This window comes from Vicia villosa, unplaced genomic scaffold (assembly GCF_029867415.1).
Source record: "Vicia villosa cultivar HV-30 ecotype Madison, WI unplaced genomic scaffold, Vvil1.0 ctg.001648F_1_1_3, whole genome shotgun sequence".
In the NCBI taxonomy this organism is placed as follows: Eukaryota; Viridiplantae; Streptophyta; class Magnoliopsida; order Fabales; family Fabaceae; genus Vicia; species Vicia villosa.
In genome coordinates, this window is record NW_026705684.1 from 92,838 (window position 1) to 113,056 (window position 20,219).

Consider the following 20,219-nt stretch of genomic DNA (forward strand, 5'->3'; position numbering starts at 1 on the left):
ATATATATATATATATATATATATATATATATATATTCATCCCAACATATCATGGATATCACATCACTTAACACATCTATGAGTATTAGCCACAAGTCATTAATTCATAATGAACACATAAGTAATCACATGTTATCCATATATTAACATCAAAATTAAACCATTAAACATCAACCAACTCTATCCTATCATATGGTCTTTACAAAATCAGCCTGAAAAATTGGATAAGCTGCGGGTTTGCTCAGGTCGACCCATGAGTCGACTTATGCTGGGTTTTTGGGCTTCTTCAGGTCGACGCAAACTTTCTTCAGGTTGACGCATGCTGTTAAAAACTGAATTTTTGCCTTTGCGGGTTAGCTCAGGTCGACCCATACTTCTGTATAGGTCGACTCATGTTGCGTAAAAACCCAAAAATCACCATTTTCCTTCCCCATTCACCTCATACAACAACCACTAACCCTCATACAATTTATACATCAATTGAGAGCAGTTTAGCACACATATAAGGTTCTTAACACATGTTTCTAACCATAGGTTCACATACAAACATCATCAAACATGCTTTAATTCACAAAATCTTATGAAGTCTACCAAACCCTAACATTTTCCACATCCATGAAATTGAAAGATGAAGAGATTACACAAACAACACATTACCCAATCATGTAACCTATATTAACTTGGATTCTAACCCTTACCTCTTGATGAAATCTACAATCCTCTCCTCTTTGTTCTTCTCTTAGCCTCTTTTCTATTCTTTCTATCTTTTCTTTTATTCCTCTCTCTTTCTCCTCTTCTCCCAAATGAAAGTTATGTCTCTAAAACTCTAACTCTCTTACTATTCTTCTTTTCTTAATTGAGCTTAACTCACAATCTTTCTAGCTTCATAATTATAACACTTAGGCCCAATTAGTTATATCTCTCGAATAACTCAATTAACCTAAATAGCACAATTACACACATAATCAAATATTTAAATAATTATTATATCACATAATAACTAAATAAATAAATAATTATTAAAAACACAAAATAGCACTAATTAAATAAAATAGCTAATAAAATTGGGATGTTACAGAAAGCACAGTGGAGAAGAAGAAAATTTACGAGCCATGAAATCAAATCAAAGAGAGGAATATTATAATTTATTATAAGAGCTTCAATGTTGAGAATAGAAAGTAGCACACATAAACAAATCCACCAAACAGAAGTTAGACACAAGATCCATTTACTATTTTGAGTAAGAAGTGAAACAACAAAAGAGGTCCAAGTAAGTCCTCTAATAATCCAACTCAAATGATCAACTTCTCCGTCTCGATCGATCAAATCACACAAAACAGTTCCTAAATACATGATGCAAGTAAGAAAACAACAGATTGATGCAATCACCATAATAGAAGAGAGAAGATAACAGAAAAAGAAAAAATGAGTTTTTGTTTCGGAGAAGAATAAGCCTGAAGGGTTTTTGTTTTCGGAGATACATTTCGAAAACACCCAAAAATGAATTATTTCGGAGATGCATCTCCGAATTCTAAAAAAATAGGAAAAAAATGACTTCAGAGATGCATCTCTGAAGTCAGGGGTATTATGAAATTTTTAGCAGGGTTCTCACCCCAGGGGTGATAAAGAAATTGTCATGATGTTTGGGTGTATTTTCTAAGGCCCAACTCAATGTTTTTTATTTTTTTTTAAAGTAAAAAGTCGCACAAGTTAAAAAATATTTTAACCGTGCAGTCACATTTTTTTGTACTAATGAATGAACAGTGTAGAAGTAACCTAGTGCTTCCTTTACCTTTCTCTTCTTAATCTTACAAAGTACAAAACCCTACGAGGAGCGAGTTTCAGATTTCCTAGTCACTCTCCGTTCTTCATCTCATTCCAAACTAACCTCTCTCCGCCGCAAAATGCCTCCTAAATCCGCCAAATCGAAGGAAGTTCCAGCTGAACGACCCATCCTTGGTCGATTCTCTTCTCACCTCAAGATTGGAATCGTATACTTTTCTCCCTCTCTCTCTCTCTGCAATCGCATAAATTTTCAATTTTTATACTATTCTCAGTACCCCCTTTTTCAATTGCAAAATTGGGCACTCCATTAATCAACTTCGTTACATGCATGATTGATTATATAGAATAGTGATTTTTGTGTACTTAAACTGAGCTAGAAGCATTGGGCTGTTTGTTTGTTTGTTTCAATTCATGTTAGTTATTGTTACTCTCCTTTTCAGGTTGGTTTGCCAAATGTTGGAAAGTCTACTCTTTTCAATACACTCACCAAGATGGCTATTCCTGCTGAGAATTTCCCCTTTTGCACTATTGAGCCTAATGAGGCAAGGGTTAATGTTCCCGATGAGCGGTTCGAGTGGCTTTGTCAGTTGTTCAAGCCTAAAAGTGAGGTTTGTAATGTCTCTCATACCATTGTTGGTGAATCTCTCTTGTTAATCTATTATTATGCACTCACAGGGTTTCTAACTTTTGGTTGTTTGTTATTTGACGAGTAAGCGTGTTATGTATCTTGACGTGTTTTGTTGGATTTGTAAATACAGGTCTCCGCTTTCTTAGAAATCCATGACATAGCCGGATTGGTTCGAGGTGCTCATCAGGGACAAGGGTTGGGAAATAGTTTTTTATCTCACATCCGAGCTGTTGATGGCATTTTCCATGTTTTACGTAAGACAATGACTGCTCTTATTTTCACATCACTTTTACATTATTATTTTATAATGTTATTGTTGTATTGATTTGGGGGGTTATTAACCTATAGTCATTGCCGTTCGTTAGGTGCATTTGAGGATCCGGATATTATCCATGTAGATGACACTGTTGATCCCGTGAGGGATTTAGATGTTATTACTGAAGAGCTACGGCTGAAGGTATGCTTAATAAATACCTTTTTTTAATCATAGAAATGACTTATGGGCCAACCATCATTCTTGCGTGATGAAATATCAATTTTTATTCACATTGATCTTTGCTCCATTGATTATATTTTCTTTAATATCCAACTGTTTATCTGTGTATTTTAACGCTAAGGAGGATCTTACCGCCAAATTCGTTGTAATTTCTTCTTTTAGTTTTGATGAATTTATTATTTTAGCATAATTTAAAGGTTGTACCTTTTCAATAGAACTTCTTATACACTGTAATATAACTGCTAATACTTTCCCTCTGGATAACATCATAGGATATTGAATTCATGCAAAACAAGTTAGAAGATCTTGAAAAGAGCATGAAGAGGAGCAATGACAAGCAGTTAAAAATCGAGCTTGAATGTTGTCAAAAGGTTTGACTTTTTCTGAGCATTATTTGCACTCAGCTAACTTTTGTATGATACTATGCCATTATTAGCCACCTTTTGCCTCATTACTTTATACTATGATTTACAGTTTACTGCCATTGTAATTTGAATCTATTACGTGTTTGTCTTGTCTTACTTTTTTTGTGGTATTTTTTACTGGTGCTTTCTGTCACGAGTCTCTTTTAGATTCCACAATACATTGCTGCAACAGCAGTAGTTGCTTGCAGAAAATATCTCAAATTTGGAAGGAATAAATATTTGAAGTTGTATTATTATGTAAATCGTCAAATTCAATTGCTGTCAATGGATTGGATATAACCTCTATTTGCTCTTAAAAGACATGGAAATTATGTTTGTGTCTGTTTGTTTATGTTATGCATTGCATTCTCTTGTAAGGATGATTCTATCACTTAAATGTACCGTCACATTCCTTTTATCTTGTGTGTTTAAGTTTTGTAAATATACACACAAAGTAGTTGCGGGTAAATATTAGATGAAAACTGTGGTGGTAATTTTTCACATCTTTAGGTCAAGGCATTCATCGAGGAGGGAAAAGATGTACGCCTAGGGGATTGGAAAGCTGCCGAGGTCGAGATCTTAAATTCCTTCCAGTTGCTTACTGCCAAGCCTGTTGTCTACTTGGTAACATATCTCACTTTACTTTCTTTGACTTTTTGTCTGTCTTTGTTTTAGTACTAGATTTGACGCTTGTCGGATATTATGTTGGACAAAATGTTTAGTATACGCTTTAGCGTAACAATGTTTTTCTTAAACCTTATAATGACTTTGAGCCGAGCTTGATATTACTTGGCATGAAAATAGAATCATGGTAGCATGTTAGTAACTGATACCTATCTTTTTTTCTTTAACAACGTTCCTTGCTTGCTTTTTACCTTTGTATTTCAATATAGCAGCATTTCACACACATTTTTCTTGTGAAGACCATATTTCATATATACTTGCATTGCATGAAAGCATATAAGCGTATCATATTTACTTTTAATTCTTTAATTTGGATATCCTTGTCATTTCATGTTCTGGAATATTTGGAATTTGCCTTATCACTTTATGTATTTTTTGTGTGTATCACATATCTTTTTCAGTACTTTGTGTAAGTATATATTGATAATGACTAATGAGTTACGTAAAAACTCATATTGTTCCGTTTTCGGTATTTCTGATCTGCTTATGTGGATTTTCCATCTCTTAATACTTACATTTTATTCACAGGTTAATATGACCGAAAGAGATTACCAAAGAAAAAAGAACAAGTTTCTTCCCAAAATTCATGCATGGTACGTAGTTATGTTTTTTTTTTCCTGTCATTTTTCTTCTTCTTCTGGAATCAAGTTAGACTTTGTCTCATTCCTTGCCCCCCTCAGCCTCTGTGTGAGTATAAAGGATGCTATAAATAGTTGCAAAGTACTTAAGTTATTTCTCTCATCTGGGAGCCATTGGAAGAAGAAATTTGTTACTAGTTAGGCACATTTTGTTGCTTATGCAATACTGTTTACTTGTAACTTGTATATTCTTATCGTGCCTAGTTTATAATGTCGAAAGAAAATTTTATTAATATTAGTCACCTTTGTTCTCCAGGGTCCAGGAACATGGTGGTGGACAAATGATTCCTTTCAGCTGTGTCTTAGAGAAGAGTCTCTCAGATATGCCTCCTGATGAGGCAGCTAAATATTGTGAGGAAAACAACGTTCAAAGGTCAGTTCAATGCTTGTCCTATTGCTAATTAAATGTATGAATGCGAAGTTATTACGTAAATATTTTGTGGATTTGAAAAGAAGGTTTACTTATACATCAAACATTATTTTAGTTTCCTTGCATATTCAGTGCGTCTATATGCTTATGTAAAGAGAATTAGCTCTGTTCTCATTTAAAGAAATTGATAATAAATGCCTTTTTTAATCACAATTAAAATTACTACATCAAGAGGTTATCCTGATTGCCTTGCCTTTTGTTTTTATTTTTTAATAATCTTTGTTTTCATTAGAAATTGTTGAATAATTCTTATGCTTATTAATTTTGAAGAATCGGTGCATAATTTATATTCTACTAAAATTGTTATATCCTTCATTTCGACAGTGCTCTCCCCAAAATAATAAAGACTGGATTTTCAGCTATCAATCTCATTTACTTTTTCACAGCAGGACCTGATGAGGTGAATATCTGTTTATCTCCTTTAGTACTTTTGTCTTTCAATTATATATGAATACAGCTTTGCTATGCTTACACCAATATCTACACCGTATGCACTCTTCACCATATTTATACGCTGAACAGTATTTTTTAATAAAATAATATTATTTTTTTAAAATATATATATATATATATATATATATATATATATATATATATATATATATATATATATATATATATATATATATTTTAAATATTTAATTTTAAAATTTATTTTATAAAACAAATATAAGATTGTATCATTAACCAACTTCACAACTATATTAACCACAAAAATATAAGTCATTAACCAATTATTTTACTTATAATTCATTAACCACTTTTACTACTTCATTAACCAATAAAATACATACTATTAACCATGTTTTGACACTAAATTATTAATATGTTAACCAACATTTACTCTCCATTAACCAATTTTATTCTACTATTTAATATTTTTTTTATGTTTGAGAACTCATTAACCAAGTTATGAACTTTATTAACCAATTTTATAAATATGATTAACCAAATTTTGTACCCAATATATTAATTTTTTATGTCAATATATATTAACCAAACTTTGAACTGTATTAACCAAGTTTTAACATTTCATTAACCAAAGTAGTTTTAAAAAAATATATATTAAAAGTAAAAAAAAAAGAAAACACTGTTGACGTATTTGTGAAAGTGTTTAAGGAGTAGGTGTAGGATTTAGTGTAAGAATAACATTTTTCTATATGAATAAGTTGTTGTATTGGTTTGATAATTTTGCCAAATTATATAATAGTTTCTCCCATAGTTGCTATAATCTTACTATTGGCAATTCGATCTGCACCGTTCTATACGAGGTAATATAACTATTTGAATCATGCGATGGATGGATGAATCAGTGCAATTTGTATCATTGATAAGTGGAGTAGTGCACTCAAAGATTTGTTTTTATATTACATTTCTTCACCTATTTCTCGTCAAAAGCATCATAAAGTCAAATATGATTAAATCATTGAATGAAAAGAAACTAAAGGTCTGGTATGAAACACACATGTTTGTTAAACCTCCCTCCCTCCACCCGATCTTTTCTTTTGATGCATGTTCCTTTTTTGGGCCTCTATGGTGGTTCTTATTCCCTAATATGAGCTGAGAATTGTATTTTGCTTGAATTTTTTTTTTTTGCGGTGTTCTGTCTAAGATTACAGGTTTTGGTGCCTAAATTTTTGTGGCTATAATTTATTATTTTCAGGTTAAGTGTTGGCAAATTAGACGCCTAACAAAGGCTCCTCAAGCTGCAGGAGCTATCCATACTGATTTTGAAAAGGGATTTATTTGTGCTGAGGTTAGTTCGTTGATTTTGGATAGTTTTTGTTCTTGATCAGCCATTTTCTCTCCCTCCTATTAACTAATTTATTTATCATCTTGACATCCATATGTGTAATTATATATTGATTATACAATTAAGTTATCTGCGAAGGTTTTGTTGCAACGTTGTTTCTTTATCTTTGATAATCAAACATAGGAATCCTTAGATTCTAAGATTGAATACTAAATGTTCCATACCTTCATGGCAAATTTAGACGAGATTTTCTTCATGATTCTAATTAAGCTATTTCACCCTTGCAATATGAGTTTCTAGTTGATAAGAATCTAATTGAAACATGCTTTTTAAAAGTCGGTTTCTTATTAAGGCACAATCATCACTGCTACTCATTGAAGTTTGTTCTACAATCATCCAACACTTGTTAATATTTCTAGCTAAACATTCCACTTATGAGAATGTGTTCAGTCTATGAAGTTTAACTTATCATGATTGATTCATTAACTTTTCTCTTTCTATTATTGTTGTTTTTGCTGTTACAGTAATTTGTATATTGATAGACGTGTTCAATATTTGCAACCATTGATCCGGGTGCTTTTCAAAATGTCGTTTCAGGTGATGAAATTTGATGATCTAAAAGAACTTGGTACCGAGTCAGCTGTAAAGGTATAACTTTTTTGTATTTCTATTGTGAAAATATTCAGATATAATAACTTCATCAAAACAAAAAAATTGAAACAAAATTTCAGATATAACATTTTAGGTTAATTGTAGCTGATCTAGGATCACTTAGCTTAGGTGTAACATCTAGAAACCTAACCGCGTGTTGTTCTTTATTGTATTATTTGTTAGGCTGCTGGAAAATATAAACAGGAGGGGAAAACTTATGTGGTCCAAGATGGAGACATTATATTTTTCAAGTTCAATGTTTCTGGTGGAGGGAAGAAGTGAACCAGAACTTCGCCTTTTCTAGCAGTTTGCTGGTTTACATGCATGACGGACACACGCCTACCATGTTCGATTGAGAATTCTTTAAGAGGTGAAAAGTGTAGTTTTCAGACAATTTTCATGATGATGTACTTAGGTTAATTATTTCTAGTGGATTTTAATTCGGAAATTACAATTTGTTAAGTTATGTCTTATAGCAGTTTTGAATATATAAATGTCCTATTGAGTTATTGCATGATGGATCAATCAATATATTGTTTGTTATACACATTTTTTTAACGTGAAGTAGGAATTTGTTTGTTACTTATTTAATTTCTTGAAAGAAATGCTAGGCTCTATTCCAGGGCCGGCCCAATCAACGCAGAGGCCCTGTTCTAATTTTAAAAATAGGTCCAAATTTAAAATATAAATACAATTATAATAATTTAAAAAGACACATAAAAATTATATTTATGTATTAATAAAAAATATATTTAATTATAATTAGTTTGAGTTTTGACCCATCTCAATTTTTGTATGTATTGAGTTTTTATTATAGTATTTTTTTGATTTATTGAATTTTTATTATAACATTTTATTTATTTCGATTAATATTTATGGAAAAAAATTGCACCTTTTAAAAATTTGAGGCCTTCTAAAATTTGGGGCCCTGTAGCACTTCCTGCACATCTCTATTCTATGACCATGTTTTCATGTGCAAGTGTATAAAACTTTTTTAAAACTATATATTTGGATGAGCAGACTATGGGATTTGATAAAAAATACATTTTAACATTTGTCCAAATCACATTTTAGCTAAAGAGTTAATAGTTTTCAAAGGTGATTATTTTTCTTCAAACAAGTATATTTAGAAAAGAATTACACTCCCTCATTTGTGCATTCTATAATTTTAATTTAGTAGTTCAAACTCCTAAAAAAGAATATTTTTTGATATTTATAAATATTCAAATATTTTAATGTAGAAAGTAGAAATATTTTTAAAATAATTTTCTCAACTTGATGTTATGTTACATATCAGATCAAACACACTTATCATAGACCATCAACATTAAACATCTACATACTTCAAAATTTCAAGGTATAATTATTCTCATCTTAGAGCAACTTTAATGAAAGTAATCAACATATAACTTCAATATAAATCACAACAATCATCAAGTTTAGTCACGATTAGGGATGGCAAAGTAGGTTGTCTTTAAACCTACTTCATTTAAGTCCATCCAAAAGAGGGTTGGACTAATTTAAGTGTCCGAGCTCAAAAGTCAAACCCGTCCCGTTAACTAACGAGTTGACGGGTTAGCGCGCCAAACTTTTTCCTTTTTTAGTTTAATTTACTAATTTAATTACATTTTTTAAAATAATTTACTACTTTATTTATAATTTGATTTACTATTTTAATTACAAATTTTATATTTGGTTGATTTTTTATTTCATATGTCATTACCTTTCAAATAATAATACACACTTTTAAGAGTCATTATGTAATAAAATATATAAAAATTTATAGTATTTTACTAAACAATAATAATATTTTTTTTACTATTTCATTACTTCTTAATTTTTTAACTCCTATCTCATAAATTATTGAGCTTCATAGTTGAAACTTGCATCCACCATCCATGTAAGCGAAACAACATGAAACAAGTTTTTCAATTCATGGTGACGATAGAAGTAAGTATTCAAATTCTAATCTTTATCAATAAAAAAAAATTTAGTGGATTGACATCCTCAACACACTGTTCAATTTTAATTCAAAGTAATTTTTTATAAAAAAAAAGCCCGCGGACAAAACCCGCTTCGGCCAACTCATGCCCTATTTTTAAAGCGAGTTCGGTAGGGCGGCCCACCCTTCGACCTGAAACCACTATGGACCCTATATGTGGAGATGAGTATTATATTGCTAATTAAATACTGTTCGTAACTGGATGACCATAAAGACAACTGATGGGTACTCCACAAAGCATGCTGAGGGACATGAGTGACGTAGATGAAATTTACGCGTCTTGCATACCAGGATAAATGTCTAAGGGTACAATATTGAATCGGATAATGGTGACACGATTTATGCCTCATGTTTAATATAGATATAAGTGCAAAAGAGTAATTGTACACACAAGTATTACCATAGGAAGGTTTTTCATATCACATAACATTTTCGTGACTTGGGCAGCAATGATGTGTTGCTAGATACCACTCACTGTTTATTATATTAAAAGTGCGATTTAATATGAGTGTCAACGTCACGAGAACCTACAAGGTCACACGCATAATAACATATGATGAGAGATATAATAAATAAGGAACATTGTAAAGTACGATGTGATTAAGTGAATTATGGAACACCGTAAGATACAATGCGCTTACGTGAATCGTAGAATATTGTAAGGTATGATACACTTTAGTGGAATACAGAATACAATAAGGTACCATGTGCTTAAGTGAAATATAATACACTATAAGGTATGGTGCACTTAAGTTGACTTTTTATCTTACACTAGTGGTTCTATAAATAGAACCCCCGTGCAAAAACTTCACACTCGATGAAATTCGGTTTATGAAACCCTAACTGTAATCTCTCTCTCTCTCTCTCTCGCTCTCTCCCTCTCTCTCTCTCCCCCTCTCTCTCTCTCTCTCAAAGTCTTCATTTGCAGCAACTAGCATTGAGATTAATGTCACTTTATTCGCGTGGGTTGAGTAAATACATTGTTCTTCATTCAACACTCATAATCATTCTTTTGATTTTGCATCAAAGGTGTTAATCGCCATAAGAAGTAATTGTTCTATCACTAATCATGCATCATTCATAAGGATCAACTAAAGGGGAAATTTTTGTTTTTTTTTACTGCATTTTGAATCGCAATTTCCCTTTAGGTTACACATATGTCAAGTTACGCCCCTACCGACAAACATCAATCACTTGACCTCGAGTTCAGAAGTTGGCTAAGAGATTTTATGGACCTTATTTGTTAGACCGACAAATAGGAGAGGTCACATTCGATTTGCAACTGCCACCATAGACTTCACCCTATTTTCCATGTTTCTCAACTTAACTCCTATTATGGAGACGCACCAGATTCACTTTGTCTACCACCAGATGATCATGACAACATTACTTTCATAAAACCCTTTGTTGTATTTGGTTGTCACTCTAAGTAATGTTTACCTCAATTTCTCATTCAATGGACTGGCATGTATCTATAGGACACCACTTGGGAACCTTACCTTGACATTACTCATGTCTTTCCTAGTTTACACCTTGAAGACAAGGTATCTTTTGATGGGAGAATGGGATGTTATGACCCGAGAAGATATGGAGATGAAGTCCAACTCACCTGATGAAGCAGTGTTGGATATTCCAAACCCTTAATAGCAAAAGGAAAAAAAAAGTCCCAAATACTTGGAAGACTATGCGACCGCAGTAGCAAAAGGATGTGTAAACATTTCACTGGTGCTCAAATTACTTAGCCTAATATAGTTTCTATTTCGCAATATTCTCTGTAAGTCGTACACTACACATTTTACTGGTGCTTTCATTGAGAGGAAAAAATTATTCAACTTGCAGGAGAACCTAAGCAAGTCCATTAGAAGCCTCGTTACACCATTTCAATTGATACCGCTGTGGAACTTCATCTTTGTTCCTCTTCCAACACCACAAAACCATACACCCCCTTTAATTGGAAGAACTAGGGTATCCACGAACTGATCATGATGTCTAAGATAAATATGAAGTTCAACATGGAGCATATATTTGTTTTTACTATTTTTGTGTCAGCCTTCCAAGATTTACACTGATGTGTTGCCATATTGTAAGCTAAACTGATCATACATTGGGGGATATTTACTTATTTATTCATTGTATTGTCTCTTGAACACAATCTTAGATTGAATAAACATGTTGGCTCTATCATCTTACTATACAGGCTCTTCCAAATTCTCATCACCTTGAGGACCCCAAATCCATTACTGTCATCGTGAAAATTCCTCCTAGATCAGAGCTATGATTAATTTCTATAAAATTTACAGGATGAAGTATAACTTCTAGAGTGACCACATCTAATTTCTCAGGGTCAACCATCCCAAAACACAAAGAAGTGCCACTAGTGTTTTCCCCACCAAATAAGTCAACAAATGAAATATTTTAGTTTCATAAGTTGGCCATTACTAAACAAAAAAGGGGAATAACAATAATGAAATAAATAGAGAAATGTTATCTCAAAGACACTGCAAGTTGGAGATAAATAACGAGTGGAGAAAACCACCATAAACTTAGAGACATTGATCGAAGGCGAGTAGTAAAGAAGGAGAACTAATGACAAATCAATATGAATGTCGCCTGAGCTCAGGGAAGGACAACTAGAAAAGAAATAAATGCCAGGTGTTTAGACTAAGAGAAGAACAAAAAATCGTGGTAAGAGGCCCCTTTAAATAGGCAAGAAAAAAAGGTAGATCTATAATTTAAAATATAGGAAAGTCCATAAGGTGAAATCAATAGCTAAAGATCAACCTCAAGATCAAAACGACATTTGAGTGTACCCGATTATTTTAAGTGGCGTTGCCAATCCCTACCTCAGGGATCTAGAGCCACATGTAAGATTTATGCTACAAAATGTTTTAGTTACAAGATAATTATTTAATGCGGATGTTCCTGAGGCCACCTAATCTCACTCAACAGGTCCCTTACTCCCTTTCTATAAACCAAAGACCTACCTCGATAATTTAAGACGGTGAAGAAGAGTGGCTTGGAGGACGATCCCAAATCATCTAATAAAATATTTGATCAGTGGTTTTTACACGTTTATTTACTGTTGATTTTAGTCGTCTTTGCTTTATATTATCAAGTGTTTTACTTCATTATTCTACATTTTATGCTTTGGTTGTGTATTTTACTGTTTGCAGGCTCAAAGGAATAAATCGAGACAAATCAATGCGAAAAAGTACAAAAAGGGGAGTTTCGAAGGAAGTGAAAAATCAAGCGACATTAGGTCTGACACGACCACCCGTGTCACCTGAAACTGGCAGTGTTAGGATGAAGCGTGGCAAAGAAAATGCAAAAGAGATGAAATTCACGGGGCTGACACGGCTCGTGTTAGCAAGTGTGAGATCTAGAAATTTTCAGCATGTTTCTCATCTTGACAGGCGTGTAGTATTTTGATCATAACTGGAGCTTCGTAACTCGGAATGACGCGGTTCCGGTGGCAAAATTTCGCTAACGAAAAGGGCTACAACTTTCATGAAGAACGCAAATCCAAATTCTGAAGTTAAGGACCAACACGGCCCGTGTTACCTAACACGGCCACCCGTGTTAGAAGTGCTGAGTGTGATTTTGAAAAATTAAGTTCAGGAGGCCAACACGGCCACCCGTGTTGCCTGACACGGCCAGTGTTGGCTAAAACGCTGATTTTGCTGATTTTTGTGATTTTTTATTAAGTGTTGACCCAAGGGGCATTTTGGGTACTTCCAACCAACCTAAGTGAGTCTGCACTATTTAGAAGAGTTTTAACGATGAATTAGAGGACTTTTTGGCTAGGAGAAGACACGATTGAAGATTGGAGAAAACAAGGGTTTGGGAGAGAAGAAGGTCTTCATGAACGGAAGCGATTGAAGATCAACTTTCATCTCAATTCTTGTAATGTATCTATTTTATAATTTGTTTTCTTTGAACAATATGAGTAACTAAACCCTAATGCTAGGGGGTGTCCCTGATTTGACTCTGTAATGATTTTGAATTCCTGAGTTCATCAATAAATTTGTTTTCTTATTTAATTTAATTGTACAAGGTTTTTATGCTTTCTTTGTCGGACCAACAAGATTGATTTACGGTTAACAACCAGCTGGACAGCGGTTGTTAAGGTTTTTGTACGATTAGACTATAGTAGATATCACCTAGGACTAGGGATACCCTATAGTTACCGGTTAACTCTTGATAACATAAAGGCTTGATTTCATCATAATTCTCTAAGGACTTAGGAGTTAGGATGAATGTTCAAAGGTTTTCCCACTAAGGACTTAGGAGAAAATAATCTAAAGGGCGGTAATTAAAGGTTATGAACTTGTTGAAGAGATCTAAATCCAAGGTTATTACAGGAACAATCACACACTATACCCCTAGCATAATACTCATATTTGTCAAAAAGCCAATTTACTTTTCTGCTTATTTTAATTATTGTTTAGTGACAATTTGCAAACAAAACCCCAATATTAGTTTTTGTTTAATTGATCTATAATTTGAACTCGATATTACTACGCAGTCCTTGAGATCGACACTCGGGGAATTTCCCTATTATTACTACAGAGGCAAAATAGTACACTTGCTATTTTACCGATCAATATTTCTTCACTTGTAATAGTAAAAACTTAAGGGACAACTGTTCTACATCGGCCAACGGTCCAATTTAACATGCCTAATTACAATATCCTAACTCAGAGCATCATCGGAGAAGGCTAGTTTCGTTAGAGAGCCGAGCACTTGATATAAGCTACCACATCGATCAATGTTAGATCTGATTAAACGACTCGCAACAATGTACACTGGACCCAGCAACGATGATTTTAACCTTATACCATATACAAGTCTTGTCACACACCATAATAAGTATGATCGCATTATCACTATAGCAAGTTACACATCTTTGACCTCACTGACTTAGGCATTCAAGTGTTAATCTTACAGGTCCACCCAATCCAATGCACTGACGATTCTTGTTACTGCACTAAAAGAAATTTTTCTCCCTTTATCTAACCAATCTCTTGTTTTGTCCTCAGAAAAATAATATTTTGCAAATTTTGACTGATTTTACAAATGTTCCAAATGATTGCGAACCTCTTTAACAAAATTATATTTTGATAGTTGGACACATGTTGACTGAGAAACAAAGTTATTGAGCCAAGTAAGGATTGTCGAACTATTAACATCTGGTGTTTTCAACTCTTTTATATATGCTGCTTCGTTTTTTTTTATCTGTAGGCCTAACGGAAGTTCAACCAATATAACTCCGCATTCTCTTTTCTTTCAACTTTTTTTCATCATATAACTCGAATACTCATAATTTTGTCCATTAAGTTGAACAACTGTAAAAGAACAAAATTTGTTTTGATAAAAATACTAGAAACATAATTTAAAATAAGGTTAATAGCTATTTGAACCCCTGTCATATAGGCGAGTTTTGAAAGAAAAAAAATCGTCCCTCACATTTCAAGATTCCATTGTTTTGTCCCATGTTGAAATTTAGTCACCATAATCTTTGATTACAAGACCTCTTGCATGCATGAAGAGCTCCTTACCACTACGCTAGAGGCTTACTTCATAAGAATATATATATATATATATATATATATATATATATATATATATATATATATATATATATATATATATATATATATATATATATATATATATATATATATATATAATTAAGGAACTTTTAAGCATAGCGAAGTGGTTAGTCACATATTTGGAAAGGAAATTGTCATACTGGAACGATGTTCAGCTCCATGCTTTTGATCAATATTTTGTCGGGTATTGCATAAGTGGTTATTTGGTGTACAACATAATTAGATTAAACTGAATAACTCAGTTGAATAAATCGGTCGGTATAATAAAACTATATAATAAAATTTTGATTAAAGTCTAATTGCAAACATAAACTCAATAACAAAATAACTTTTTCAATAAATTTAATTCTAAGGAGTAAAAATTATTGCAAATAAGTTTTGAAGAAAATATACTTGTATTTTATTTTTGTTTTTAAGAAAAAAATTATCAAAATGAAATAGTTTGTATGAGAATAAAAATAAGCAAATAACTTGTAGGTTTTTCAAAATCGACCTTACAATGCTATAGGATAGTCCCTTCATCTTCTTTCCCTTTTAGATTTTCAAAATCTTCTCCTTTTCCAAAATCTTTTTATGTTTGCAAACTCTTGTAAAAATCTTTCCTTAAAAATATATTTTGTCCTTGTTGGTTTTTCTTTTAAAGTTTAGACACGATTAATTGTTGTGGTGAGTTGTGATATCCCACGATCTTGATATTGATTAGATTTGGGGTGTTACACCATGTACCCTTTCTCTGATTGAGACTTGAAAATCATGTCATCCACATATGCCCCAGTTTCTTTGTGCATCATATTAGAAAAATGGTAGTCATGACCATTTGGTACGTGCATCTGCATTCTTCAATCCAAAAGGTATTACTGTGAAGCAGAATGTTCCCCACGACGATGAATGTGACAATTCTTTAATTTCCAAAATCGACGATTCTTTAATTTTTAACAATTATGCCTGATTCATATCAGCTCAATAGCTTACCCGAATCTATCATAAGATCACACCGATGATCCATCTTATTCTGAGTTCAACTAACTGATTTCATCTTATTTTTAAAATGTCTATTTTCTTACAAACTTTGCTAATACAAATATACAATGATTTTGTGGTAAGTTACTACTCTTTTTTTTCTTCGTCTTCAAACTTTTTAAAAATATAAGATTTTTTTATCACAAAAAATAAGATTTTTTTTATTCTCTTGTTATAGGTGTGAAAGATATATGACTAAATTGAATATGAAATTGTCATAATGAAGTTAAATAATTATCTCTTTTCTAACCTCTAGTTTTGAAATAAAAAGAGAAAGAATTAAAATTATCAAACACAATTCTTTTTTTCCCTTTTTTTTAATGGATCAACCATTGTTTTAAATAATAAAATATTGTATTCACTCTTTTATATATATATATATATATATATATATATATATATATATATATATATATATATATATATATATATATATATATATATATATATATATATATATATATATATATATATATATATATATATATATATATATATATATATATATATATATATATATATATATATAGAGGAGGGATCAAATTACACCCGAAGAGTTACACCACGAGTTACACTCGTTCAATAACTACATCTCAAAATAATATTTTTTAAATTCAACCGTTGGATTGAAACATAATATCATATAGATCATACCTATAAAGTTTGAGCTTAATCTATAATGATTTACTATATCATCAAGATATCCAAAGATTAACGTCAAAATGAGCTTTCATATAACGTTAATTTTGATGTTATCCAATGACATAGTAAATCATTATAGATTAAACTCAAACTTTATAGGAATGATCTATATGATATTATGTTTCAATTCAACGGTTGAATTTAAAATATATTATTTCGAGATGTAGTTATTGAACGAGTGTAACTCGTGGTGTAACTCTTCGGGTGTAATTTGATCCCTTCTCATATATATATATATATATATATATATATATATATATATATATATATATATATATATATATATATATATATATATATATATATATATATATATATATATATATATATCACTGGAAGAAAAAAATGCAAAGTGGAAAGACGATGCATACATGCTAATATTTACCTACATTTTCTATTCCTAACATATAAACAAATATAATAATAGAAAAACAAAAATATCTAGATAGAAAGTAAAATACTTCTAAAAGCTTTTGTAACAAAAAAAAAAGTTTAAGCAAAAATAAATCAATACCAAATGCTAAATATGAAGAAGTATTTATATATGGCAAAGTGCACATCCATTTTTACCAATACATTCCTACCAATATGAAGGATCTCATAATTTGTATATTTTTAACCCAAAGTTATCAAAGTACATCTCATCCCATTTGGCGTGAGTCCTACATAATAAATAAAATATAATATCATACAATTAGGTATTGTCTAACAAAGTTTACATGTAATTTATGTTGAACATGAATTTCTTATTTCCATGTGATTCTAATTAGGGGTGGCAAAACGGACCCGGCCTACGGAGAAAGTCTGTTTTACCCGCACTTTTTCGCGGGGCGGGGCAAGATTTTAGGCCCGCTCTCTTTAATGTGCCCGTCCCGCCCCGTTTTTTTGTGGGCTTTTGCGGACATTTGTTTTTTTATAGAATTTTACTATTTTTAGGCCTAAAAAGCCGAATGCCCGCGGGCTTTCCCCGCCCCGCCCTCACTTTTTTGCGGGGCGGGGCAAGATTTTAGATCCGCACTCTTAAAAAAGCCCACCCCGCCCCGCCCCATTTTTTCGCGGGCTTTTGCGGAGCGGGCCTAAACGGAACGGACATGCCCGTTTGCCACCCCTAATTCTAACACATGGTATTCATAAATTAATATTAATGGCTATACACGATAATGTTATGTATAAAAAATACTACACATATTTATCAGTTAAATATGAAAGATTTTGAAAATTTCTTCACCCACCTCCTAACCTTCTTGGCCACCTCTGATGAATATACCACAATACCCCTATTTTCGGAAGTTCATTTCCGAAAATGTACTTTTTTTGAAAAAAAAGGTGTTTTCGAAAATGTATCTCCGAAAAAGTATTTTTTTTAATATAAAATATTGATTTCGGAGATGCATCTCCGAAATAAAGTTATTTTTCAGAAAATGTGGTGTTCTCGGAAGTTCATCTCCGAATTCACCCCCCTTGGAGGAATTCAGAAATGCACTTCCGAAAAAAGGTCTGGACAGAAGAAAAATAACAAACAAGAACGATTCGCTTTATTTAATCGGATGAAGACGATGGAGGAGACGCTGCAACAGGTTAGAAAGTCCTGATCCTCTAGAAATCCATACCACATTGTAACTTACCAACATAATAAACAACAACAAAAAACTTATGAGCAAACTATACTTACATCATAGTGGTGTAGATCCTTATCAGCCACTCGCAACTGAAAATGATTAGCACGAACTTGAATTTTCCTTCCCAATTGACCGTAACCAGGTCGGTTAGGGAACCTAACCGCCTTCTGAGACGACGGAGTCGACTCTAGAGTAGCCTTCTGTTTAACTTCGGCAGTCAGGCTCTCGATGGAGATCAGAGCCGAACTCAAGGAAGCATCCGGCGCTGCGACAGATGGAACAAACGGCGCTGAAACAGATGGACGAACAACCGGAGCTGCAACAACAGACGGAGGAGAGGTAACCGGGGCCGGAGCATATGACGGAGGAGGTGGATATCCGGAGGAAGAAGAACCGGAGGTACGTCCACCGCGAGAACCACGACCACCACCACCACGGCCTGATCCTGCATCATTGACGGATGATTTCCTCCACCGCGGCGAGACATTGTGATGAAAGCAGTAACAAGAGATAGAAAACGTTAAAGCAAAGAAGAAGACTTAGGATCGAAAATGATTTGGGATATTTTGAAAGAAAAATGGGTGAGAAGCTTTTAAATAGGAAAGTGTTTAGAAGTTAACCGTCTGAGAGTGGTGGGGAGAAGGAAAAGGGAACTTCGAAATTTCAAAAGGTTTTTTTATTCTTTTAATAAAAATACGTACTACGTACTGTAAGTAACAAAATGAAATTAAGTAGGAAAGTGTTACCACGTTTCTTAGAAGGTAACCGTCTGAGTCATGTAATGGTTTTCTTATCTGATTGTAAAAAATAAATGAATTTTGATGCATTTCGGAAATGCATCTCCGAAATCTATAAAAATTCAAAAGAAAATAACTTCGGAAGTTCATTTCCGAAGCAGGGGTAAGTTGGGAATTTCGCTGGGGTGACCCCCATAGGGAGGTGGGTAAAGAAATTTTCAAGATTTTAAGATGTGTGACTTTAGTCACTAATTAACTTAACAAGAAAATAAATGAATTTTTTTCATAAGAAATGCAAAACACTTTAGTTTAATTATTTCTTTTAAAATTGTAAGAATATACTTACAATTGAAATGAGTGCTTACGAAAATAATACAGAGAAGATGGTTGAGTGATTATTAAATTTAACTAGTAGTTAAAATTTAAATGCATTGGATTATCACTCAACAAGTAATCTTCTTTCTTTTTTGAAGTTAAAATTTAAATGCATTAGATTATCACTCAACAAATAATCTTTTTTTTTTTGATTTAATTACATTTTTTAATCCATATATTTTAGCTTGATTTACAGAATTAGTCTCTCTAATTCAAATCCAAACAATTTTAATTCTCTCACATTTTTGTGTTTAAAATAGTGTGTGTTTAAAATAGTGTGTATGTGTGTGCGTGTCCGTGTAGAAAAAAATGTAACAATAATTATATATGATAGGAAAAATCTAGAGTTCACAATTAATTTTGGAATAAAAATTCAACAAGTTATCTCTAGGTAGCTTGTAACTATTGGTGAGAATAAGTCAGTCTAATTAACTGGGGCTTACGATCTAGCCTACATAGGTCAAGACCAGTTCAAACTTTTATTTTAAAATAAAAAAGACCTAGGCTTATTTATAAGTCTATTTAGTTAAAAAGACTAGGCCATAAGCATATAAAAAGCCTTTTAAACCTATCAGACCGATCTATTTAAATAAATATGAATATTTTTAGGGTCATGCTAACGAGTGCCCCAGGGGCACTAGTTAAGGATTCCAAATATAAAAAATATTCTATAAATAAATAAA

The 20,219-nt window shown here is 32.4% G+C and overlaps 1 protein-coding gene across 1 annotated transcript; it reads left to right on the forward strand.

The window, feature by feature from the left end:
* Window positions 1–1,784: 1,784 nt before the first annotated feature.
* Window positions 1,785–8,018, forward strand: LOC131636137 (obg-like ATPase 1). Its single transcript, XM_058906792.1, has 12 exons — window positions 1,785–1,991; window positions 2,226–2,393; window positions 2,544–2,667; window positions 2,779–2,870; window positions 3,182–3,280; window positions 3,824–3,937; window positions 4,526–4,590; window positions 4,892–5,008; window positions 5,390–5,465; window positions 6,729–6,821; window positions 7,416–7,466; window positions 7,653–8,018. Exons 1-12 carry the CDS (start codon window positions 1,905–1,907, stop codon window positions 7,749–7,751), a joined length of 1,185 nt encoding a protein of 394 aa, XP_058762775.1. The 5' UTR covers window positions 1,785–1,904; the 3' UTR covers window positions 7,752–8,018.
* The last annotated feature ends 12,201 nt before the right edge of the window (window positions 8,019–20,219 follow it).

Coding starts and splice junctions, on each gene's coding strand:
- LOC131636137 (XM_058906792.1), top strand. CDS start 1,905: ATGCCTCCTAAATCCGCCAAATCGAAGGAAGTTCCAGCTGAACGACCC. Junction 1,992..2,225: donor CTCACCTCAAGATTGGAATC/GTATACTTTTCT, acceptor TCTCCTTTTCAG/GTTGGTTTGCCAAATGTTGG. Junction 4,591..4,891: donor CTTCCCAAAATTCATGCATG/GTACGTAGTTAT, acceptor TTTGTTCTCCAG/GGTCCAGGAACATGGTGGTG.